This window comes from Miniopterus natalensis, chromosome 5 (assembly GCF_054644295.1).
Source record: "Miniopterus natalensis isolate mMinNat1 chromosome 5, mMinNat1.hap1, whole genome shotgun sequence".
Lineage (NCBI taxonomy): Eukaryota > Metazoa > Chordata > Mammalia > Chiroptera > Miniopteridae > Miniopterus > Miniopterus natalensis.
Genome location: NC_142085.1, coordinates 17,405,456 through 17,431,622, shown reverse-complemented (window position 1 = coordinate 17,431,622; position 26,167 = coordinate 17,405,456). Strand labels below are relative to the sequence as shown.

Here is a 26,167-nt window from a genome sequence, read left to right as displayed (position 1 = left end):
TTTGTTGGGCTTTCTCATAGCATTTCATGTAGAAAATAGATTTTGCAGTTAAAAAGAGGAAAGCTTTAGAGTCAATGGCTAGACGAATTAATATATGTTTATGTATACGTATAAGTAGATAGTCTTATACACAGCCAGACACTGAGACAGAATGATAGATGAGTGTGAGAGAGTGATGGTGATAAATGTGTGAAAGGAGTTACAGATATACTACTGTGGGAATATAGAGGTAGGTAAGAGAATTTTCATTTGATGAGAACTTAGGAAAATAATGCTATTTGAGCTGTCTTCAAGGATAGGTAATATTTGGCACTGTAGAAATTTGAGGGGAGGGTGGTAGTGAGGATAGGTAGGGAACACTGCAAGTAAGGAAAACAAAGGAAAGGAAAACAAGGAAACAAGAGGAAAAACATGATTAAAGACTTAGAGGCAAAAATGAGGCAGATAGGGCAAATAGTTTGGTGTGTCTACAGAGAAACTCTATTGTAGGAAATACAGGCGAAGCTCTTGATTGGTATCAGAATGTGGTAAGTGTTGAATGCCACAGTGGTAAGAAGTTAGGTCTTTTCCGTAGGCTTGAGGATCCTTTTAAGAGGTGTTTAAAAATATATAGGTGTGGTGTGTGTTGGTACTGATAAGGAGAATTGATGTATAGTAGTCTAGGTGGGAGGTAATGGCAGTGGGAATGAAGAATAGGTAACAGGTATAAGTGATTGTAATACAAAGGCTGGCTTATTAGGCATTGGGGACAGATGGAATTGGTGAATTAGTCGCCAAAAATGCTTCCAAGGTTTCTGTCCTGGAGGACTGGGACGTGGATGGTGACAAGTGGCAAGTTTGAGTGTTGAGTTTTATCTTTGTATCTTAGGTGATTTCAAAAAGATTTGAGTTTATCATAAGTGTTTATAATAGAATAGGACAGGAAAAACAGGAAATGAGGTGAAGCCGAAAAGGACTAGAAATACAAAATTGACCCAGGAGATAAAAGTGCATAGAGATGCATATAATAAAGTCCCTCTGGTTGCTGAGATGGGGCAGAAGTTTCATTGCCAAGCTTCCTAGCAAATTGGAAAGCGTAGCATTGTGTGCTATCCTGTCTCAAAAGAAACTGCATTCACAGTCCATGATATAACATGTAGCAATTGTTAGGAGTATAATAATTTTTGGTGCTGAGGCCTCAGAGGATTTTCTTCCATGGAAGCCTATGGGGACACTTTATTGTGTAATCAACAGTATCCTTAACTGTATCTTTACAGTAAATATAACATCAAGTATTGAGTCTGATAATATCTTTGACTTCAAGCTAAGGGAACAGCACTATTATTATGTAAACGGTATATCTGACCTCAAGATTAGTGGTTTCTGATTGTGCTTATTGGAACCATAGGAATTTCATCATGGACCATCAGGTTCCTGATCACTTAGTTCCACTGTAATTAGAGCAGGTCCACCTTTATTTGTTTTCTAGATTGGGCTGGCATCTTAAAAATTGGTGTTTGAATAGAGAGTTCCATAGCTTAAAAGGGTTCGAAACCACTGACTTATAGCAGTGCTCTCTAGAGTTCAGGGATAAAATCCTAAGACTTCTATTTATATATTTTTTTATACCTTAAATTTTCTATTTTTATGAATAACTTATAAGGTAAATAATATGTTAGAAAGGTAGCAGATGTGTATAATTTATAAACAAATACACAACGTTGGTCATGACATGCATACTTTACTGATGGGCTACATTGTCCAAAAGATGAGACCCAGTGAGGAATGTATAGACAAAAACTTTGAGATAATTGTCATAAATATTACTTGAAAAAGTTTGCCATTTAAAAGTACTTGGTTTGCTGAAGACTTTAAAGTTTTATTCTCTGGTTAAAAAAAAAAAGAGTACTGGCTAACCCGTATCCTGCGTTGTGATTTAAAGGCACAGCATGTTCTTTTAGTGGAGTGTTTTGAAATTTGAACTTTTTTTTAAATAGTACTAAAATCTAATAACTTACACTTGATACATATGAGACTTTTGTTAGTGCTTTGACATTTTATTTCATTTGAATCTCACAATATCCATCCTGGTGTGGCAGGTAGGTGTGTAGTGTTTCCTCCTATTTCATGCATGTGGAAACTAAGGCACAAGAGGTGAAATTATTTTTCTTAAAGCCATGCAGGAAGGTATTGCACTTACCTGCCTTTCTAAGATTACTTTTTCTACCTCTTACCACCCCCTGCTAATACCTTCTCAGAACATGGTTCAAGGGCTGCAAAGACCCAGAATAAAAGATAGATGTCAAGGGTTCTATAGAAATAAGCATGTAGATGAAAGCCAGGAAGAAGAAATTGAACCTTGACTGAAAATATAAACCCTCAGACATGGATGGCAAAAACCTTTCTCCTGACCTGCAAATCTATTGTTTATTAGTGGCTCCCTGAAGACCTGAGTTGAGGATTATGGTTATGCAGGGTCTCAGTGGAAAAAATGCCTTGTACCATGATGTCTACTATGGGTGGTCTTATGGCAATAGTATTGGAAATAACATTCTATCTGGAATAAAATCAGTAGGGCAGAATCAGACTTTTTAAAAGGCTTAGGAGAATATATGTAGTGCAGTACTGATAAGTGATGAACCTGAAGCTCAGAAAAACTAAGTGTTTTGTTTTCTTAACTCATGATAACTCTGTAACTAGATCTTATTGCAGCTTAGTTTTTTAAAAGTCATACCATGAAGTGGGATCACTGGGTCAAATGGCAGTTCCATATTTTATTTTTTGAGGAAGCTCCATATTGCTTTCCATAGTGGCTGCACCAGTCTGCATTCCCACCAGCAGTGTACCAGGGGTCCCTTTTCTCCACACCCTCGCCAGCACTTGTCATTTGATGATTTTTTGATGGCACCCATTCTGACAGGTATGAGGTGACATCTCATTGTTTTAATTTGCATCTCTGATGATTAGGGACTTTGAGCCTTTTTTCATAAGTCTCTTGGCATCTGTATGTCCTCTTTGGGGAAGTGTCTACTTAGGCCCTCGGCCTTCTACATCCCCAAGGGCATATTATTTCTTTGAACCCCAATAAGTCTTGCCACTACACTTAAGAAAAAGGCCATACCATGTTAGAAAAAATTGGGGAGAGGTGGAAAGCTTGGAGAAAATCAAGAAAATGAAACAATGTGTAAAATTCAAGTGGAATAATTTATTAAGACTATGTCCTGTGACTGGAATTAATGTTTCACTTACTTTTTTATTTCCTGGCTATCACACTTTTTATTTTTAAGTTTGATTCCTTTGTTGGGCTACCTGTTGGATGTTTGAGTGCTCTGAGCAAGTAGATACTTGTCATGAGGAATACTTTGATATATAGTCCTTTTGTTAACATAAATCAGTTTGATAGGTTTTGATTCAGTTCGGTTCAATGGAGACATTTTTGAACACACAGGAATGAAGCCTGTTTTAGAGAATAGTATATGGTAACTACTAAATCACTCTGTTTATAAACCACTCTCCTTCCTCTTGTTTTATTGCCTACGGAGCTCTAGCTCTGAGTCAGTCTTGGCTTAGCACATTCATTGTTTCTTAAATGCCTTTCTTTCTCTATCCACTAAGTAGATCCCTTTTTTTCTCTTAAAGGCCAATTCACCTTTCATAGTCAGGTTTTTTTCTCTAAGCCTGTCCAGCCACGGGTAAAGTGCTGGTTCACACACAACTTCAGTATCCAAAACGTTGACATGCTTTTTCTCTGTTTGTAATTTTTAATGGATTTTAAATTTGTGGTAAGCAGATCTTTCTGTGGATTCTTAATCATTATTGGTTTGCCTATCATAAAGCAATTAAGCGCTTAATTGGTTAAGTTACTATTTTAAGTAATGTTCGAAGGGAATTCTACAGATAGGGGCTCTCCACTGGAAGTTTGCAGTGTACGGCAGTGCTCCTGTGGACATGAGTGAAAAGAAAGCTCAGATAGCGTGAAAAGGAGAGAGCAGTGCACGAACAGGCATCCAAAGGCATGGCCTCTAAGGGTAGAGAGCAAGAAGATAGGCAAGGGGAAGCTTAGGCTGAGTAAACGAGGGAGTTCTCCACAGTGTAAGAAATAGAAGTTGAAAGTTCTGCTTAAAGCAGCCTGAGAAATCCCTGCAGAGGAGATAAAGCTCTAGGAGCTCTGTAATAGTCTGACTCCTAGATCCTGCTGAATCTAGCAGATGTTCATTTCTTTGTCATATCTACTTCATACCACCTTTTTATTTCTCTAAATTGGGAAAAATGAATTACATGGCTTGCAGTTTTTCATACATGTGGTGTCTTCTGTAGTATTTCGTGTTTTATTCAGTCAGTAATCATGGAATGGAAAAAAGACAAAAATAGGAACCTGAAATTATAAAGTACTCAACAGTAAACAATTAGCATAAAATGCCAAACGGTGGAACTAGTTGCAAAATGAAAAGCCTGAAGACTTTCAGCTTGAGGCCTCTGCTGGCTGATTCTGAAGTGGGCTATTAAAGATAGGATTTATGCGCCACCACTTGTGGTGAGTACTAGAATCGGATGGTTTTACTCCTCTGTGGCCATGTCACATAAAATCTGTGCTCTGTCAGGGCTCCTGGATTGCTCTCTGAGGAACATGGGACAGATACAGTGTTTTTAATCCTCAGTAAGGCATTTGACAAGTTTGTGGTGAGACATCAGTGACAACATGGATAAATGTAGACTGGTAGCTGGTTAATACAGTTGTGCAGCTTAATAATTTACACAGTGTCTCAAATTGTTGAAGACATTGTTTTACAAGATAGACTGTGCACCATAGGACCCTCTTTCTTGTTCAACTGTAGTGGATAAATTGAGGGGTGAACATGAGAGTTCTCTAGGTTTGAAAAGTTGTCTTTCGGAGTGAAAGTGGATTAGACTTTTTGTCAGTTTCTTAAAAGTCTCTCAGAATTAATTGGGAGTCAACTGCCAGGTGCTCCTCCCTCAGCATGAGAAAGAACTGGGGAACAGAGATGAAGTGGGCAGCTTCCGGGAGCTGGTAATATTTATGTGTACAGAATTCGGACACTTTCTTAATTGAATGCTATTTTGAACAGGCTTCTCAAACATTGTTTTTCCTGGGGATCTTGTGAAAATGCAGACTCTAATTCAGAAGGTGGGGGTAGGGCCTGAGGTTCTGCATTTATATACATACTTTCAGGTGATGCTGATGTTACTGGTCTGTGGGTCACACTATGAGTAGTCAAATTTAGACTCTTAAGAGGATTTAGGATTGGAAAGTTTATTATATGTAATAACTGCAATGATTTTTTTTTTTCCCCCAGATTGGGGGTAGACACTTCAGAAGTGTTAACTTATTTAATTTTCACAGAAAATTTTCAAGCCAGGTGGTCATACTTTTACAGGTGGTAATATATTTACAAATGGAGACACAGGGAGCTTAAGTAGCTTGCTCAAGGTTTTATTATAATTGGTATAATTGGGATTTAAACTTACAGGACACAGAAACCCTTGCTAGGTCTGTGATTTTTTCCATGAGATTCTGTCATTTTTGTGAAGCTGATTTTCCCACATAAAAATAGTTTATAATTGTAGGAATTTGCTCTAATTTTTTACAACTTGAGCATGAGGGGAAACCCCCCAAATTGTTTGTTCCCAATACCAAATTTGTTGTATGGATCAGTTCAGGAAATATAAGCCTTTTAAATATTAAAACTTACTGTTAACTATATTTTTAAAAATGTCATGTATATTTTTTCAGTTGAAAACTATTCACAAACTTAAAAAAACAAAGTCAGGACTTTATTATGTAAACATAATGATCACTACTTTAAGGTCCGTCTGATACACATTTATACCCAGTCTAATAAAAAAACTGAGATTGTGTTGGATATAATTAGTATCCTATTTCCCCCCACTAAGCACAACTTTAATAATGACTAAATAAAACTCTTTGTATTTCATCTTTCCTACTATTTTATTTATTTTTAAAAAATATATCTTTATTGATTTCAGAGAGAGAAAAAGAGCGGGCGAGAGAGAGATAGAAACATCAATGATGAGAGAGTCATTGATCGGCTGCCTCCTGCACGCCCCCTCACCGGGGATCGAGCCCGTAACCTGGGCTTGTGCCCTGACCTCCGGGAATCGAACCCCGATCGCCTGGATCCTAGGTTGACACTCAACCGCTGAGCCACGCCTGGCTGGGCTCCTACTATTTTATTAATCATTGGCAATATCACTTTTCTCTCCTAGGCTGCAATTGCATTTTCCCTATTCTTTGCCTTTCCCAGTAACTGCTGCCAAATTCTTCCGCTGATTTCTCTGTAATACGTCTTCAGCCTGCCCATAGTTTTCACTCCCGGGCTTGTTTTTTCCTATATGATTAATGACTCCTGCATCACCATGTCATTCTTAGAGTTTTCTGCTTCATTGGTTGGCTATTCTGGCTGCACACAAAACCTTTTGTCTTTCTTTTCTCACGTTATTTTTGGTGACTTCTGATGAAATAAGTGTGAACACTTACAGAGTTTAAACTTAAGTCAGTGAAGTATCTAACCCTATCAGCTTCTATTTCCAACCAAATCTTTTTCTAACTTCTTGACTCCATTGCCAGATAGGGTGCCAGTTTGCACGTTTCCTTTCCTAAAATGTCATATCTGAGATTTTATACTTGCATATGTATTTAATTTTAATGAATGATTCTACTTTAGGCTTTTTAAAGTTGTTGGTTTAATCATTGAAACATTACCTACCAAATTAAATATGGGCACAGAATGACTGGTTTGGTCTGCTGACATCTGTAGGTACTTAAACAACTTTCTCTTCTCAGTTCTTTATTCTGTGGCTTCTGGTCAGGGCATCTTTTCTCAGTGGATCCATATAGACTGAGAAATATAATCAGCTTTATCCTTACCTTCTGCCAGAAAAAAGGAACTCGAGTTCTTTTGTGGCTTCTTTAAGGGTTGTTGTTTTAAACAATAGTGTAGAAATGGTTGTGGATGAAGTTGGGACAGTAGTGCATATCAGAGATTTACTTTCTAGAATCATGTACATAATCTCTTTGGTAGCCAAAGAGAAATGTACCCTTATCAGTGGATCTTTGGGAATATCAACAATTTAAGAGAATAAGGATTTAAGAAATACAGAGATTAAGATTTAGAAATTAAGGTTATTTTGCATAAGTGTGGACATACAAGCCTTTTTTGGTAGGACAATGAGACCACGGTAAAGAGAATGTTATAGATACTTATAGGAACTAGGATTTGACTTTACATCAAAGCCCATCATTGACACCATTAATGTTTTAATTTTATAAATAAGGAGGATTATAAATTTCTTGTGTTCAACTTAAGAGTTCAACTTTTACTCCTAAGGTGGTATTTTCGTATCACATGAAGTATATATTGTATGATGTGGACACTGAATAAGATTATTGATTATAATGATTGGCAAAGTATTTAATTCCTTGGACATTTATTTTCTGATCAAACCCGACCTAAATACTATCTTTTGGTATATTTTTAAGTTTTATGTTTTCTTTGTTTCTCAATGATCATTATTATTTAAAGATATAATTAGGGAGAATTTGGAGACTCAGAGATTACCTTTCTGTTTTATCAATTTAATAACCTTATGTTTATGAGAACTAATACCTTTACAGATGAAATTGGGGATTAGGAAGTAACTTCATTAAAGTTATATATAACACTATAAGGTAGTAATTAAGAGTGAGAAGGCCTGGATTTGAATCCCAGCTCTTCAACTGTGTGACCTTGATCAGGTTTTATTACCTCATTTTCAGTTTGCTCATCTGTAAATAATTGTAATACTCGTCTCATATAGGGAGTTGTGAGAACTAGAGGGAATAATATTTACAAAGGGTTTAGCACAGTGCCTGGCACAATAAACAGTCAACAAAGAAAAGCTAACATAAGAACAAAGTACTGTTTCAATTAAGGTATATTCTGAAAATCATCGAGGTATGTTGTTAGGCACATATATGAGGTTTGACAAAAGTAGGTTTACAGTTATCTATGGAAAATAATAATACAAGAATAAACTCTATGTGTTTTGCCTACTCACAACTATAAACTTACTTTTTCCCCACCCTGTATTTTCTTAAAATGTTAATATGAGCTTAATTAAATGAATTTAAAGTTTAAAATATTAGAATAGATTGAGTATATATTTACAATAGCTATTTAAACCTAAAAGAAAAAGGAAAGTATTAATATTTTTGGCCGTAATCATCTTATTGAATTGTCTATGTTTCTGACTTTATTTTCTGTATTAATATTACTTGAGGAACACATCAGCATTGGCTAATATCTCTACTAGAAGAAAGGGAAGAAAAGTAAACTGAAATGATAATATTATTTTTCTTGTGAATTAGCTTTATACGTGTTTAGAGGAAGATAATTTGAAAATTTATATGTTTTTTGTGTGTCTTATCTTTAGAATAATTTCTGGGTATATAAAAGTTGGCTATCTAATGGCTCCTAAACTTGGCTAATTTACCTGGAGAGATTTGTTCAAAAAAATTTCCAAGCCTGCCTCTTCCTTCCCTTCCCCAAGACCTGTTCCTGTAGTGATTCCATTGATCAGCCAGATTTGGATACCACTGGGCTGTCACAAGTCATGTGTAGGTAGCCCTGTGAACCCTTTAATGGAACATACACAATCCTTTTTTTTAAAAAAAACTTATTGTCAAATAATAAAGCCAATTAGTTTACTTTAAAAGTTATCTATAGCAAATGTAAGTCTCCTTTAAAGAAAATTTGTCAACTGTTTGTGCCATCTCAGAACTCTCACTACTCATTAGAATATAAAATGATTGTGTTTTAAATGTTCATTTACATTTAAGTTTGAGTGGGTACTTTTTAAAGAAAAATATAAAGATAGGGTATCCAACTTATAAAATTGTTATTTTTAATTTTATTTTTATATTTTCATATTTCAATGTTTTATGATATCCTGCTTAGAATATGTCTCATGAAATGGTTTACACTAATGTGCCTCCAGAACAGGGTCTGGGCTGAGGGTGAGGTTAGCAAAGTGCCTAGGGCACAACTCTTAAGTAGGCACTTACTTTCACTGTTGTGCAGGAGTCAGTACCTCCTTAAATTTTGTCCCCTAGATGCCTGCTTGCCTCACTCTAGCCCCAGCCTTGCCCCAGAGAGCATATAAATTATTTTAATTTTAGTTTAACATAATCTCATGCATGCTTGGATGTTTTATACAAAATTAATGACAAGATGAAAATAATGTAGCCAAACCCAAATTTATATTTACCAGGAAAAAATTAGTCAGTACTTGAAAAAAAATAAAATTATGATTTTATTCTTGCATGTTAAGTAATTGTCAGAGCTTCAGAAGTTTCAGTTCAGTATAATCTTGTCTCACTGAAATATGCTTGGTTGTTTTATCTATTGGCAGCTACCTGGAATCATTAGTGCTCTGTATCATAAGTTTCTTAATTTGATATATACTACATTCAGCTCTTAAAATTATGGACGATTATTGAAATAATAAGTAGTGACTCCACTTTTACTACATTTTTATTAATAGTTTTAGAGTTCTTTGAGAATTTGCCTATGATTTTTCTTTTTTTTTGAGTACTACATCTGGAAATGCTCAAAAGTTGTTTGCCTTTTTAAAGGAACAGTTTGCAGTGAAAGTATAACTTCTTTAGAGGTGAGGTTCAAGTTAACGAATGATGAACCATAATGTAAGGAAGCATAATATTGTGAATTATTATTTGGCAAACATAACTAATGCAGGCATTAGCTGCTGAAGCCATTAATAAACTGCCACTTGCAGAAAGCTAGAGAGATAGGCAACAGACTTTCTCTGTAAATTCTCAGAATGTGAACTAGAGTACAACTTAGTTTATTCAATAAGGACTAAAGTTTTAAAGTTTAAGTTTGATATGTTTGTAGATTCTGTGATTAATATGTAACTGTAGTATGCAAGGAGTATTTATAATTCGTTAAAATTTGTAGATTTGACATCATTGTCAAGTCAGGCATTTTATTTCTTAAAGTTAGAATTTATTTAAATGCCTTTTTTCCCCAAAATAAATTTTTATTTCTAACTTACAGTGGTGCCAAAGTAAGTTTTCCTAAATAGAATTATTTAATATTTAGGTCTGTTGATAGTGTTTAAAGTAAACAAAAATAAACCCATAATAACCAAGGGTGAAGAAGTATCTAGATTTGTTTTTAGCTTTCTTTTTCATGGTTTCTCAGAAGTGTATCATATTATAAATACATTCAAAATGTTTTGCTCTGAGGATATGTAGCATTCCTATAAAGGTTAAATCAATAAAAATGATTTGGACACATTCCTAAGCATGGCTAGAACAGGTAGCCCGTTGTTTTAGGTACCCTTGAGTTTCTGGAGCAGATCATTATGGCGTAGCAAAGAACTTACTAAAAGTTGCTTTCTATGTGTAGACGCATCAGCTTTAAAAAGTAAGATTTTTCTGGTCTTTTAAAAATGAATATTTTTAAAGTAGCCCTTTGTATATTGATTTAATGATGTGTTTTAAACTCAGTTAAAGTTTTGAAGCTTTTTTTTTTTCCTCTGAATGCTGAAGATAAACCATAATTGATAAGGAAGAGGTACGTACAGGAAAAATGCAGTGGGCAAACCTTTCCAGCCAGTTTAGAATAAATGATAGTCTTATGAGTAAAGAAAGTATCACACATTATAATTGCAGAATTAGGAATTAGATGTGATTCTTTTAGTCTTGCCAGTTTAGAAGAAAATTCTGTAGTCACTAGTATGTTATGTGTTCATTTGAGCAGTTCAAGAGACAAACTTTAATTTGAGCATTTATTTTAAAAAGCATAATGTATTTCTCCTGTGCTGAGGGTTGACTGCTTAGTATGGGTATTGTTGCTAGTAGAGTTTTATGTTATGCATTTGTTTGCTGTTTTCATGTTTATTTCATATGTTTGAGTATGCAAGTTTTAAGTTCATATGCAAGTTTTCACATCACATCATTTTCACAGCTACTTTTCAAAAAATGTCTTTCTGTCAGCTTATAATAATATAATTTTTCTTAAATGTTTCCTTAAAATAGCATTGAGGATATTGGATGTTTTTGGATCCTGGAAAAGCAGTGAATTGACAATGCAGTCAGCTGAGTAAGATTTAAATCAAAGTGGAAAGTGTGAGTTACAGACAGCAGTGTAGCTTTATGATAGGAAATCTCCCGTCATTTGTACGTGTGCTGTGTAACTACTTGGTAAATAAATACTGTAGTCAGAATAGTTTATGCTGTTTGTTGTAGCACATGATTTTATTTCATAGATAAGAAAATGGTTTGAACATGTCTCAGTAAAACTTTTTTCCCATATGTAAACACATTTAATAATTAAATAATTTAGCAATATAAGACAAATGTTTTGCTCTCTTAAAAATTGTTACTTAAGTGTGTCTTGATATGTTATGGTTTATCATATTTAAAAAATAATATTTATAAAAATAAGCCTGATAATTAGCATATGACTCAGTTTTCTTCCTGGATGCTTATGAGTGATAATTTGAAAAAAATCTCTTCATGTGTTTTCTCTGTTCTTATTGGTGCACTGAGGTATTCTGCAATACGCTTATCCATATTGTAAGGGAAAAATATTGTGAAATCTTATTACTAAATCAAGAATGATATACTTTTGACAATATTGATTCTTCCTATCTTAGATAATAACTTTTTTATAACAAGGTGGCTACTAGTGGTACAAAGTTTTGAAAATGTTAAGTTTTACTCTTAAAATTTAGAGAGAGGAGCGGGGAGAAGGAGAGAGAGGGAAAGAGAGGAGAGGGAGGGAGCACATAATATGTGTTTAGTTTCAACAACTGGGAGAATGTAAAGAATTCATTATGATTTCTGGAGTTTTAATAATATGAAAAAGAGGAGTTTCTACTATAGAGAGAAGGTTGGATTAATGATCAAAGGTTTGGATTAATGATCAAAGGTTTGGGTTACACGGACTTTATGTTTCTTTTGCTTTACTAATGTACAGTAATTGTGTTTATAAGCAGTATTTGCATTATGGACTATCTTTTAAAATTTTGTTTTTGAACTCTATATTTGTAAGAGCAGTAACGGTTTTTTCTGCATTTTGTCAAAAGTTGAATTACCTAAAAGCTTTGCCAATTTTGTAACAGGTAAAACTTAATCTCACTAGATTGCCTTTTGAAACCAATTATCTTAGGATGCTACTGTCCTGACAGAAGTTTTCTTGTAGGTATCTTCTTATAATGTCTTAATGTTTCTGAATTGGGTGTTATAGTCCTTTGTATGAAACTATATACTTTTATAGTTATCCATTTTATAGACAATTCCGTGATTGATATAATGTAGGTTATTAGCATAAAGACGTTTTCTTTCTGTGATTCTCTAATTTTGAAGATTTCTATAATCTGGTATAAATATATGAAATAAAGTAAGAATTCACTTTATTTTCAAAATATAGGTTAAAATATTAATTATAAAATGTAGCACTTTATTTTTTCTTTTCAGCTTCATGATAAATTCGCTTTGTTTAGATTCATTTAAGTAATTTTTAATCATTTAGTAGAAATAATGATATGTTTTCACTTAGCCTAGAAATTTAAATTGCAAGTTCAGTAGAGAAATTTAAAAATAAAATTAATTTTTATTACTAATGAAACAAAATAACCAAATTAAAAATCACAATGCCTAATTTAAATTATTTGCCCATGTTAGATGGGTATTGAGTAAATATATAGAAAAAAAATACCTTTTTAGCTCCAAGCCAGAGTTGTTTTTCGAGGTAATGGCCATAATTAGGTATCTGTTAGCAAATTAATTACATTCACATTTGCTCTTGTGAACTGTAATAATTTGTTTAACTGATACCAGTTTTTAACTAAGTTTATAACTGGAAAATAGTCTTAAGTTTTATAGGCATAGTTTTTTATTGTTTTTATCTTGAATTTTTCAATAGATGCCTGATCTCTGTTATTGGTTTTACAGATTGACGTTTCTGTGTTAGTATACATGCAAAAAGTAATTATTGTTCATAAAAGAGCTACAGCTGTTTTTTCCCCTGATTTACAATCATTATCCTAAGTGCTGTAGTCCTTTAGGGGTGTGTGTTCATATGTATATGCATATGCAAAAGCATATACTATGTATTAAAATTTTGAGCTGACTGATAGTTGTAAGAAATTAAAGTTGTATTTATGTGTCAAATATTTTGTTTCTGTATAAAAATATGTCCATGTCCATATAAAGTTCTACAGCCTCATTATTCAGTTTTTTCCAAAGAAATATTGTGTATAACTGTATATGTTTTTAAAACCTTACTGATGCTTGTCATTGTGATTTAGCTAACAATTTTCCTTTATTTGCTTTTTTTTTCTTCCGCTTTTACTGAACCACAAAATGGACTTAGTTATAAGATATCTGATTATAAGGAATATGTAAACAATGATTTGGCAGAGTCATGGCTCATATAATTTTAGAGGAACCTATAAATGTGTATTTTAATTTTTGAATTTTAAGTCTTTTATGTAAATATATTTTTATAGTTGATGGTATAATGATTTCAGTAGACCACCACTGGTATAAAAAATGCCAGTTTTACTGAAAGTAAAATAAATTTATTTGATTTTGTCGTAAAACTTATTTGTCTTGCACAGGATATTTAGATGTACTTTGTTAGAAATGTCACTTTTCTATTGTAACTCTTATGTCTGATTTCTTAAAGAATGGCATAGAAATAGTGCAGATAACAGTCTTTAACCTAGATACCACAATAATCTTAAATACATGTCTGAGAATACTGTTAACTTTATAAATTTTCTGACAACAATATAATAATTTTAAATTATCTTTAACATTATTAAAAATTTCATGCACTTACTATGTCCATATGGTGAAGAATTCCTTGTTTTGTGGGCAGTTGATGTAAGAAATGAAAATCATTTAATCAAGAGACACATAACATTTATGTTCTTTTTATTAATGGCCAAAATCACACTTGGTATGATTTTTGGTCCTAGGCTATATATTAGATATTGTGTTTATGAGTATTAACAAGAATATAGGGAATTTATAGGAAATGGATGAATAATGACTTTTTTTTTCACTGCAAGTATTAAATGTTTATGTAGCAACTAGCTTTTAAAGGACCCTTAATTCTACAGCTCATCTTATTTGGGAATTGTTTTATACATTATGGTAAATAACAAGCTTTTTATTTATTAGTAGAAGAAAGCGTATTTATGAAGAAATATGCTTTAGAGTTAACATCCTGTTCAACAATAACACTAACCACGTGAAATGATTAATGTGGCGTTGCTTGTATCTGTCTAACACTTTTCCAAACCTTGAGTCCTGTGTCCTTAATAAACAGTATACAGGGGAGGAAATTTCTGGAAGTTCAACATTAGATAAGCATATTATATTCATTGTAATTAAAGAGGACTTAATCTCAGTTGCCATAGAGGTCTTTAAAAAGTTACGTGAGAATGTAAGGCCTGTTTTATGTGTGTTTGCTGTTGAATGGACAAAAGTTTATGGTCAACTGTAATTAAAATTGTAAGGAAGCTCCCTTTGAATAAGGTATAGAATTTCCCCGTTATTTTTTTTGAATTGTAACACATTAATCAAAATACACGTGCGATGAATTTCATAATATTTTCATGGCAGTAGCTTGTGTTAAGGTGTGTATTTTCGTTATGTGAGACTTTTCTAAAGATTCATTTTAAAATATTAAACATTGCAGATTTCATGAAGATTTTTCATAAACTTTGGATACAATTATAGTATTTTACTCTTTAGAAAATATTAAGTATCGGAGTTTATTGTTATCCTTATTATGGGAGTTTAATGATTGTTTTTTTGGTAGAATTTTGGTGGGATTCAGTTGTTAGGAGAAAAAAGTAGTGCATTAAGGTAACATTGGGAAGTTTCTGCCTAAATTAGCATTGGTTTTGCTAGCACCCACTTAATAAGGTCTTACGTGGTAAATGACTAGAAAAAAAATAGTTATGCTTTGTCACATTTACGGTTTTATTATTCAAAGGAAGGATTTTTTCATATTGAAGGTATTTGTCTATTTAACCATATGTGTAATATTTTTAAAGAGACTGACTGTTCGAGTGAACCTTTTATGTAAAAATATCTCTGAAGGCTTTTCTTAGCTATTAGCATTTGCACCCTCAATGCTTTTGAGGAGCCTTGGTCTGACCTCTCTGTTGACTCAGAGCTGTCACGTTTTAGTATCCTGGGGCAAGGGTTAGAACAGCGTGGGAGGCTGGTATTTGTATGCTTTGGAGAGGAATTCAAGATGCTACCCTGTTTTGCCATCAGTTTTCAAGTAGGCACGGGTGCATCATTAATCATAGGAAATGCAAAAATAAATAATAATTCAGCCCAATTGGATTTTTTTATATGAATACTTACCTTTTCCTTTTTTTTTGTGTATACAGTTGAGGTATTTAGGTAACCCCTGACCTTTTGCTTCAACAAAGAAGTACAGTATAAAAATATTACCACAGTTTTCATGTGAGCAGCTCTTGAGAGGAAAAAAAGCTCTCTAGATGAATATTTGTTGAAAAAAACAGTTGTGATACAGAATGTCTTAACTCAGCTCCAATACAGCACTTGAGGACCACCAGTGTATAAAATTGAAAGCATATGATTTTTGAAGCACTAGAAAAGGTTTGTAATTGATTAGTGCTGGTCGAAAGTATTGAAGTACAGTGAGTTTTGATTTGTGAATGGTTCTATTCAATAAAGATTAATTCTGTGTGTTTGATAAAATCTTAGTGCCTTCAATGAGTTAGCTTTCCCCCCCTCTGCAGTTTATTTAACCATCAAATAGTTCAGTGTTGTTTTAACAAACTGGAACATTTCTATCTTACTGAATTTAACTTTAGCATGACTGATTTAAACAAGTCAAACTATCAGTGATTAGTTTGAAGGGTGTAATTGAATATATTAATTTTTTTCCTTTTAAAAAATAACTAAAATATAATGTAATCATATATATTTCATGCCTTCCTTGTGATTTAGAGACTATAAGGTCATATAGACTAACAAAATATTTTTATCCAATTTCTTTAAAACATTTTACATTTTAATATAGTTCTAAAATTTAAAAGTGAAATCGAACATTCTTTTCATGTAAAAGTAGGATTATTTTTTTATAATTTAAAATAATTTATAATATGAGTCCTTGGGAATTGTATAGATATTTTTAGCTTTTAATGTATGTTGGAGTGGTCTTCTGTTTGTTCTTGACTTTTTAAATTCTCTCCCTGGATTTTGGAATTATTTTAGAAGCAAGTTGTGACACTGTCACTATTAAATCTTGAAACTAAAATTATCATTATTGGTATGGACCACAACTATTATTTTTGAAATCAGTGTTCACACATCATTTTCAATCAGTCACTATGGTCAGTTACAAAGGTTTTATGTAGAAATTTTAATCAGTTAACTGATATATTTTCATAAGTAAGTTCTTAATTTTAATATACTCTGTGAGTCACATCTGTCATTTTGAACCGACTTTATGGTAAATAATGGGCTTATTTTGAGTAGTGCAAATTGAAAATTCTTGTTTAATTCAAGATAAATGATATGCTGAGAGAACAAGGACACTGAAATGCATTCTCTGTCTCTGCGGGGCTGTCTCTCACGCTTTCACTCATTATATCTGAGCTGAGGCAGTGGGCCCGGGTGTGCTTTGTCCCTCACCTAGGAAAGCCTAAACTTTTAAAAACAATTTGACAAAATTAGAGCACATACTTTTGACATTTCACTAGGTTGTTTTCATCATCATCATATAAGAATTTAAAGCCCGAAGTGAGGCTTTCGACTTCAAGTGGATTATAGATTAGCGAAATGCTTGCAGTGTGATGATAACCTGTCCGTAATGTCCGCTCCCCACTCACCTGCAATTAGTTCAGTATAGTGAGTTCATCTTAAATCTCTGTCCAGGCTCTAAAGTACTCTTTGGGGTGGGAGAGGGTAAATTCCACTTTTCAGAAAAAGAATTGTTACATTGTCTAAAAATATATGGCATTCAATAGAAGATAATCTTTATTTAGTTCACTCACTGCAGTGCCTTGTTGTTTTAGAAATCAGTCAAGTTTTAGAAATTTTACTATAGAAATTGTTAAGGGTGTCACAGAAATGTGAGACCGCTCATATGGTAGAATAAAGAGCATTTTAACATATTCTTTGTGACAATATTAATAACTTTACTCGTAATGATGAAATAGCCCTTGAAACTTGTGTTGTTTCCGATCTGGTTAGAAAAATGTATTTTTTTTAGACAGTGTAATACTGTGAAAGACTAACTTAACTGCTTGCGATGCCTGTTTTAAGTTATCCCTCCATATAACAATAGTTTTAGCCATTTTTTTTCTCATCTCTTGGATAGAAACAGCAAAAGTTACCATGTATGAGCTATAATTATGATATGGGTTGTAATGCAGTCTAGTTGTATCTATGTTCTCCTTTAATGCAGAAAAATTTAGAGTAACACTTATTGACTACCATTAAATTAAAAAATAATCTGTGATTGTCATATTGTACGTGTTATAACCGAGGTGGCCCACTTACAGCTATTGAAGGAGTCACTACAGCAATTTTACATTTTTTGGGTAAAATACAAAGTACATTTCCTCACCCTGTAAAGAGAAACCTTTTTCTCTCCTTCAGGTTTATTTCTCTTTGACCTAAACTAAGACTGATCCTCTGATAGCCAGTTAAAATGTGTGAAGTAGGAGGAGTAAAGGAAACTCCAATCGTTAGTTGTAAGTTATAAAGCAAAGTTAATATAGGTATAAAGAGCAAAAGGATTTATTTTAAAGGATAAAAGAAAACTTTATAAACTTGCTTTGTAGTTGGAACATGTTGGACATCATAAAGAAAATCTTGTAAGTGTTGAGATATTTTACTATAATACCGTGTCAGCTGATGAATGTTGAAGTAGTTTATTTTTGTTTATGAACACTAACTTGAAATTAAATATTAAGGGACTGTATTGTGGCTGTTTTTCTTTAAAAGTCCAGCATGATTTAGTAGGTATGGCTCTTTTAAATCATGCAGAGTATCCTTACGGAGTTTTCTTTTTCATGAGACTGAACGGTATTCATTTTGGCAGGTCCAAGAATATGATTAAAAGAATCCTAGTTGCGTTTGCTCGGTTTCTATAGCAAGTTTGGCATATGGATAATAGTGTGTAGATGTAAAGTCAAAATTATATAGAAAAGCACAATTGCATGGAACTTTTAAAGATTTCTGTAAACTTTTTAATATCCTGGGTATCCTGGTTAACTATAAAGGTCTTTCAAAAATAGCTATTACATACTTAACATAATTTTATTTTGGTTGAACATATGCTTCAGTTATAAAAAGTTACTTAGAAACAAAGTTATACAGATAGCTTATGATATGATGCAGTTTAAAATTATAAATAGATTTCTTGTAGTCGAACTAGTTAAAATGCTAACTGCACTGCAGGTTTATTTCTCTGTTTTACATGGGAGAGCATAATGTCGAGATAATTCTGTGGTCTGTTATTTTGTAAAATTGCTTCCTTTTTGAAGTTTGCTCAAATTTTGGGAGCTGCCGGAGTGAATACTTCATAATACTTTGATTAACTTAGTGTCTAATTTTATTTCAGTGAGGCTTAATGAGAGTATTAAACTTTTTTATTGTTTTAATTACCTCATTTCTATAATTCTAAAAAACGTTTTTAATACTGTGAGATAATTTTTTTCTATTTCAGGTAATTACTCTGAGAAGTAGATAAGTTACAGATGCCAAATGCAAATATGTACAGCAATTTCATTTTTCAACTTTTAGTGCAACAAAATAGCATTATTATTATTATAATCATTAATATAATGTTATCCGGAAAAGCTAGCAGTTAGTTTATCCAAGAAACATACCTTAATGTTTAACAGGTTCATCTCTTACAGGAATTTAAAATATGGTAACACTTACCCCAAAAGAAGTTTTGCTGACATGGTGTCACTGTGCTGAAGAGGCTGTTTGATGCCATAGTCCCTCCTTTTTTTTTCAGATAGAACTTGTACCCTCTGTTGTAAATTCTGCTTGCAGCCTTAAACTGAAAATACAAACCATACCCAAACCTTGTTTTAGTTTTACAGTATGCCTGGAGTACATAGACTTTCTATTTATTTTTTTCTGTCAAGAAGTTATGTAGCTGGTAACATGTGAAAAGCAAGGAAACAAAACAAAAAGAATGAGCAAATATTGGAAGGACCTGCTGTTACTGCATAGGCTGTGGTTAGAGGCACTCACTGACTCTGTTGGTCTCGGTGGCTGGTAGGGACCTGCGGAGATTAACCATTGAAAAACCAGAGACTTCTTGCTGTCCTCCTGGAGAAAGTTTGCACCGCACTTGTGGTTCTGTGGTTGTTTGTGAGGCGAATGAAGCATTCACACAATCCAAAAAAGCAAAAGCTTTAAAACTCCTTTTTTTGCAAGCACTATTACTGGAGAGACAGAATCATGTGGTTTGTGACCTCACAGTGCTCAAAGTAAAGTGGGACTGCCTACCACTGTGGCTTTCCCCCCTTGCTCTTGCTCTCTCTTTCTCTCTCTCTCTCTCTCTGACAAAAGGCTTGTGGTAAGGCCCTTCCTGGCATCCAGAAGGATATAGCTATTTAATTTTTGTGACTCATGAGGATTTGGATAGAATACAAATGCTGAAGGAGCCCAAACTCCTGTAAGGTTAAGCATTTGTAGAGCAGAATTCTGCAGTTAAGGGCTTTCCTTTCTATCCCCCCCACCCCTACTTTTTTCCCCCTCCTCCTTTTATTTAGTTCATTATTGTGTCTGTGGAAAAGTGAGCAAAATTGGCTCAAGAGGCTGTGTGAAATTCTGAACAACAGTGATGATTTACAATAATTTACATCTTTGGATTGTATCACATTCTGGGGTCTGCTTCATATTTGCTGGGTGATTGGAGTCCTTCTGTTTTTCTTTTTCCTGTCTTCTTAAACTTGTGAATCTGTAACTCATTGTAAAAAAGTTTACCTTTCTTAAGGTCTGGTTGCAAACTGCTTGCTGGGCTTGACTGTAATTGGCTGTCATGAAAGTGTTAGTCTGGGGATTCCTTTTACAAATGTTAAATCATGTCTGTCTAGTTTATGTATGATCAATATTAGATGCCGGCTCCTACAGTAAGGATTAAATGCAATTCGTATCGTTTATATTACATATACCTTTCTTTTATGACTAGTTTGAGGATTTATAAAAATGAATGACAAGAATTGTAACATATTATTGGCGGAATTTTAGTTTTCTTTATGCTTGTAATGATTTTTATTTGTCAAGGAATTGTATTCATTTTGTATAATTCTTTAAGTAGTTTATTTGGAGTTTAACTTTAACAGAGCCTTTGATAGCAAATCTTATACATGTATAAAGTAAACTTCTTATGTTATAACTTAGGTTGTTCAGCATTAGATTTTATAAGCTCAGGATAGAGTGGGTTAACAGAAGCTGTATTTTTTGTTTATAATGAAAGCTTTGAAATAAATTGCAAAATGCTGTGTGTAGCAAGAAATAATGCACACAGACAGAGTATGTTAGTCGTCTCGATTTGCTAATTCTGATTCAGAAGAAAATTGGAAACATCTTTGGGAAACTATCTCCTTTTTTGCCCCTTTGGACATGTATGTATAGAACTCATTTTCTTATTAGGATGATTATATATCATAGGCAGAGAATTTCATATTTATGAATAGAGCTTCCTGTTTTCATCAGTTGGGAACGATGGAGTATTTTTCAACAAAAATTATAAAGCCGAACAGACCAATTTTCTAGGCATTTTTTTCCATTTATCAGCCACTCTGAATTTGCATGTTAGACTTCTTCCTAGTGTGATAGTAACGAGGAGTGGCGTGAAGTAAATGACTGGGAGGGTGGGCGGAGACAGCGAATTACAAACATTATTTGGGGTAGATAATGGGGTAAGGGCTGGGAAACACTAAGGAGGGTGTTAGAGCCAAAATATCCTTGCCTATGGACTTCCCAGCACAGTTCATTATCCGCTTTTGGTTTATATTAGATAAAGATAAATGTACAGACATGTTCATAAGTTTCTTCACAAAAAATTTGATTTGCCCAAAATGCACAGGGAGGACATGGGAATGATTTTAATCCTTTATTATTCAAACGTCCAGAACTTTCCCATAACAAACTTTTAGTGATAAAACACCAGAAATGCATTTTAGTGTTTCATTTTAAATATAAATTTATTCCTCATTATGTATGTAAACATTTTACATTGAAAAGTAAGAGCTTTCATTTAACATGTAATTATTCATACAAAAGAGAAAAGTTATTTTTAATAAATAAGGTGTACTGTTATGATGTATAGGAGGGCTAAAAGAGGGCTTTGTCTATATAATTTGTGGAATTTCCAAACATAGTTCCATATGCACATACAATAGCAGCAGAATCAGGCAATTGAAAAAATTTAGGTAGCGGCTGTAGTATGGTAAATAAATGCTTTTCTTCCTCTAGATGAGTTTTTAGTGTCTGTATAAGCATTCTCTAATGTCCTACAAGCCCAGCTATTAGCTAAATGTTTTCTCCCTTAATTTTTTTAAAATTATGTGCACTTTGGCCCTACATACTGACTTTGTAAGCATTTGGATAATTTTTAACACCTATGCATCTATTATCTGCTTTTTCTCTTTTGTGCAGGTAACCCTCCTGTACATAAATTTTTTGGGGGGGTAATCACTGTTATTGCATGAGTTTAATAGACATTGTTGAATATGCTCTTTCTGTTTTGTGTGAGGCCCATCAAATTCTGGCAGGAGAAAGATAGTGAAGTCATGTACTTTAAAGTTTGTATAATCATTATCCATACATTTTTTTCTAAATTGAAAATATATACACTTTGGACCAAGTATTACTTTGTGGTAAAAACTTAAAAACAACAGTGATAACTGGTACATATATTATAATTGACAATTTGTTTCATTAGAAATAACTTACCACATGTGATAAAGAGAGATTGACTCAGAAAAGTCACTGCAAATAAAGCTCTTGATTATGGATTTATACAATGCTTAAAATGAGAAACGGAAGCCACAGGGTTTTTTTGTTATTGTTCTTCAAAGACCCTCAAAACTTCATTTTTGAGGATTATGTTAGTATTTGGTATGTTGACGTAAGAAGTTTAGGTCTGCTGTATAAATTATATACTTTTATGCCATGGAAGTGAAATACACCTTTGAACTTGAAGTCAGTTTCAAAAAGTAAAGACGTTAGTTATCTTGCTCCCTATTACCTTGTATTTACTAAATCTGTCGACCTGGGGCAAACTTTTTATATTGTATGCTCTTAGATGATATAATAGTGTAATAGTGTTTTAAATACTACATATATCTTCATTGTTACCTTTTGAATTATTTTTTATTTTCTGAACTAATGATCCTATTTAGATGCAGTAGTTTTATCAATATCAATATTGTGCTTATTTCTATGTGTGTGTTTTTCTCATTGTTTTAACTTCTATTTGGTGCTGTTCTGTTTTTGTTTTAATTGAAAACAACAGGGCCAAATGATTTGATGTAGGAATTTTATAAATTGTAGAAATTCTAGTTTGGCTTAAAATTTTCTTACTGATAATGAGGTTTTAGGAAGGCACTTTCTTAATTTGTTGTTTCAACTTGGTATATGACAGTTTATTTTTTGACCTTTTTTTTTTTTGGATTTGATATATAGCTATTTAAGCTGGCAGAGCATTTATTGGGCCTTATATTGATGATGATTTGAAATTTTTTTATATTAAATATAATTTTATTAGTAATTTAAATTATAATGATTAGGAGAGATTAGTTTTACTTCCTTATTTTAATGGGGAAGATGTCCGCGTACACAACTGCATGCACGTCTGTGGTTGTGTAAGTACAGGGTATTATTCTGTGTTACTTTTTGTAATGAGAGTATTCTGTTATTTTTTCCTTCTTAGTTTGTTTTAATTAAATTATGTGAAAACCCAAAGCACTACCATGTCCATGATCGCTTGAACAACTTCATTTGGTTAGTAATTAGCAGCTGTCTGTCTAAATGTGAGATTATGTGGAAATGGGATGCCAAAAGAGAAAATACTAAACTTTCCTCTTTCCCTGTCATTCCCCCTCTCTTTTCCTCTTTTTTCTTCCCTCCTTTCCTCACTCCCTCCTCCAGGCTTTTACAGTTTCTCTTTCTCTGTTTTGATATTTCTATAGTGTCTCAAAGTAGATTCTTAAGATTCTAGTAGTGGATATTGACATTAATTCTCACTAATGAATACCTGGCAGGTTTGAAGCACCTAAGTTTTCAAGGCAAATCACTGTTATGTCTGCCCTGTTACATGTACACCTCGTTTGTTAGATGGTATTAGCATCTGATTACAGCGATTTTCTTCCTTTTAACAGTTTTTAATTCCTTCCTTCATGTTAATTTACTTTAACATATTGTTTCACATGACATTGGCACTTTAATTATGGGGATCTGTTTTGTTCTTCGAAGTGCAGAATGACCCATACTTGTGTAATGTAGCTGTATAAATAACTCATGTTTCTTATAATTATTAGAACAATTCATCTTCTAGTGCTGTCATTTTTCCTAAGAAGAAAAAAAAGGCGAGAACTTGCAGAAAATATGGGAAACATGCTCATATGACAGCTGAGGATGTGGCTAGGCCAAAGCAGGAAACTACTACCCACAATGCAATGTTACATATACTACCACTTAATAAAATTTATATCAAACATGCTACTGACAAAACCAAAGAAAAATAATATCCCAGCTATACTAGTTAATGTACTAAATATATCTAGGGAAAAGTGAAACTAATCTTTTTGGAACCTTTGTGTTTAGAGAATATAGTAAATTAAACTGGGGCATCATAGTACATTGGAACTCTGTGGTAACTTTGTGCTGTGGGACTTGGTTGTAGGTAAAACAGTCTTATAATGAGAACCTTTTGGATATTAACTTTCCTGGAAAAGGCACTTCTTTTCTTTTTTAATTGAATTGTTGCAGCATTAAATAGAGTTAGAGGACATTGTCATCTGGTAGGAAAAATAAGTTAAATTAATGATACATTCATCATGATTATTTAAACTTTTTACCCAGCCAGGTATATTTCTTTCCATTTTGTTTTAAGTTGTCTTTTATTGCCAGGTTTGAGGTGGGGCTTGATTGTCCACTGAGGCATATTTCTTTTCAAAGTATTTGTTTTTCTTGGTCTTTTTATTTATGTCAACCTACCTGTGGCTTACCTGATCAATCCATACGCTTTACTGTAGGGAGGGTTAGTCTAAAGCAAAAATGTAAACTGCTTTTATAATGTGGTTGAAAAAGATATTATGGTATCTTCTAAAAAAGTCAGATTTTAATATACTTAGGGTTTCTGTTTATAAATCTTAATCCTCTGTGCTCTTAGCTGTCAGACTATAGCAATTTTGATGAATTTAGTACCTTGATAATTTGATGAATTATGAGGCTTTACAAGGGAGATTTTTAAGATTTAAGTAAGGGAACGTAGTAGAGTTTTGAATTGATAAATAATGTATAGAAATTTTATCAGAGGAAGAATAGAAGAGACTGTTAACTTAGTGTTACTTATGAAAGATCCCCTCTTAGTATTCCATATATAAATTACCACTGTGTCAGACCTGGCATGGTATTTGTCATCTCATCATTTAAAGATTAATATATTGTCTCTCTGTCTCGATCTCTATTAAGGATGATTTGCTTAATTGTTTGAAGTATTTTCTCCTTTAGAGAATGCTTATCAATACCAGCTGTAGCACTGTGGCTTTTCTCCATGGACTCATGGTGGTCTTTGGAACAACGTTCTTCAACTTTGACAGGTGAGACAGAGGCTCTCCAGTGCCACTGCTTTTGGATGAATCTAGCTGTGGTTGGAGAGAGTGCATCATGCCAAAATATATGGGTAAGACCACACACAGCCTTTAAAATAGTTATTGTAGGCTTATTTTTAGGGATACATGTCTTGACAGTTCTTTTATTTGCATGCCAATTTCATTGCTGTGTATAGATTTTTCATTGGTTTCAGTAAAGGCGATTGCAGATTTAGGTCTCTATTTGTTAAGCCTTGTGTATAATTTACACTGGAAAATACTTTTGAATTCAGACATAATTAACAATATAGAAAATATATTGAAAATGAATCACTAGAATACTGATCTTTTTGTTTTTATAAATTTGACAGTATTCCCTTTGGAAATCTCAATTTCCCAGACAGTTTAGTAGTCAAAAATTGCTCCAATTTGAACTTTAAGATCAAATAAATTAGGAGAGAATGTTAAAATATTCATATTACTTCAATTACATTAATAGTAAAAAATTTGTGGTTCTTGTTATTCAGAAGTACAGTTTTTATAATATTGATACAATAAAGTATTGTTCAAAATGTAAGTTTTACACTTTAGTAAAAGCTTGAAAGCACCGAAACAAATGGCCAGAGAAGTCAGTTTCCTAATGTACAATCATAGTATGCAAGTCATCTAGTCCTTTTATGGGATGATTAAAACTTTATTCAACTTAGTGAACTGTAAAATTGACTCTGTTTAAAAAAAGTATGTTTAGTCTTCTAAAAATGGCTTTTTCAGTAAAGAGCTCTCTTTAGGCTTTTATAAAATGTTTATTTTTATTAAATACATTTGCATAATTATTCATGATCCTTAAGTTATTAGTGATAATATTAAAGCTTAACTTCTTGAGCCCTGGCAGGTAATTAGTTACAAGACTTTTCACTTGGTGATCAATGAATGTTGGTTATAATTTATAAAAAATTTTCACCAGTTAAGATAAGATTACAGTTTTATTCTAGATATTTTCATAGGGAAAACAGGATCTACCTAGATAATTGGAAATTCAATTTTCTCCCCACTTAGTTATTTCAATACCCTTTCATTGCTGAATGGTTCTGGCAGGAAAGTACTGGGGAAATTGTGTTCCTACAGCTTTTCCAGAGAACAAGTTGTGGAAAGAAGAGAAAACATAGTATATAAAAAAAAAAAATTTGTATAAAGAAAAATTTGGCCCTTTCCTCTCAGAATTGGTCATGTATGTGAACCTCGAGATTGGATTCTGGATTAAAAAAAATTTTTTTTGTAAGTTATTTTTAAGATATTTGAG

The 26,167-nt window shown here is 33.0% G+C and overlaps 1 protein-coding gene across 6 annotated transcripts in view; it reads left to right on the top strand.

Annotated features, from left to right (window-relative positions):
* SUPT3H (SPT3 homolog, SAGA and STAGA complex component) overlaps window positions 1-26,167 on the top strand; it is a 418,544-nt gene that overhangs the window by 28,412 nt on the left and 363,965 nt on the right. The window contains exon 1 of one of the 6 annotated variants that reach the window (XM_016212679.2): window positions 17,542-17,901. The exons of 4 other annotated variants lie outside the window; for them this stretch is intronic. In XM_016212679.2, coding sequence (XP_016068165.2) covers window positions 17,876-17,901 — 26 coding nt within the window. In that variant the 5' untranslated portion in view covers window positions 17,542-17,875. Of the gene's footprint in view, window positions 1-17,541; window positions 17,902-24,358; window positions 24,877-26,167 lie in introns of those variants that run through there. One more of the 6 variants, XM_016212677.2, reaches the window with a different exon arrangement.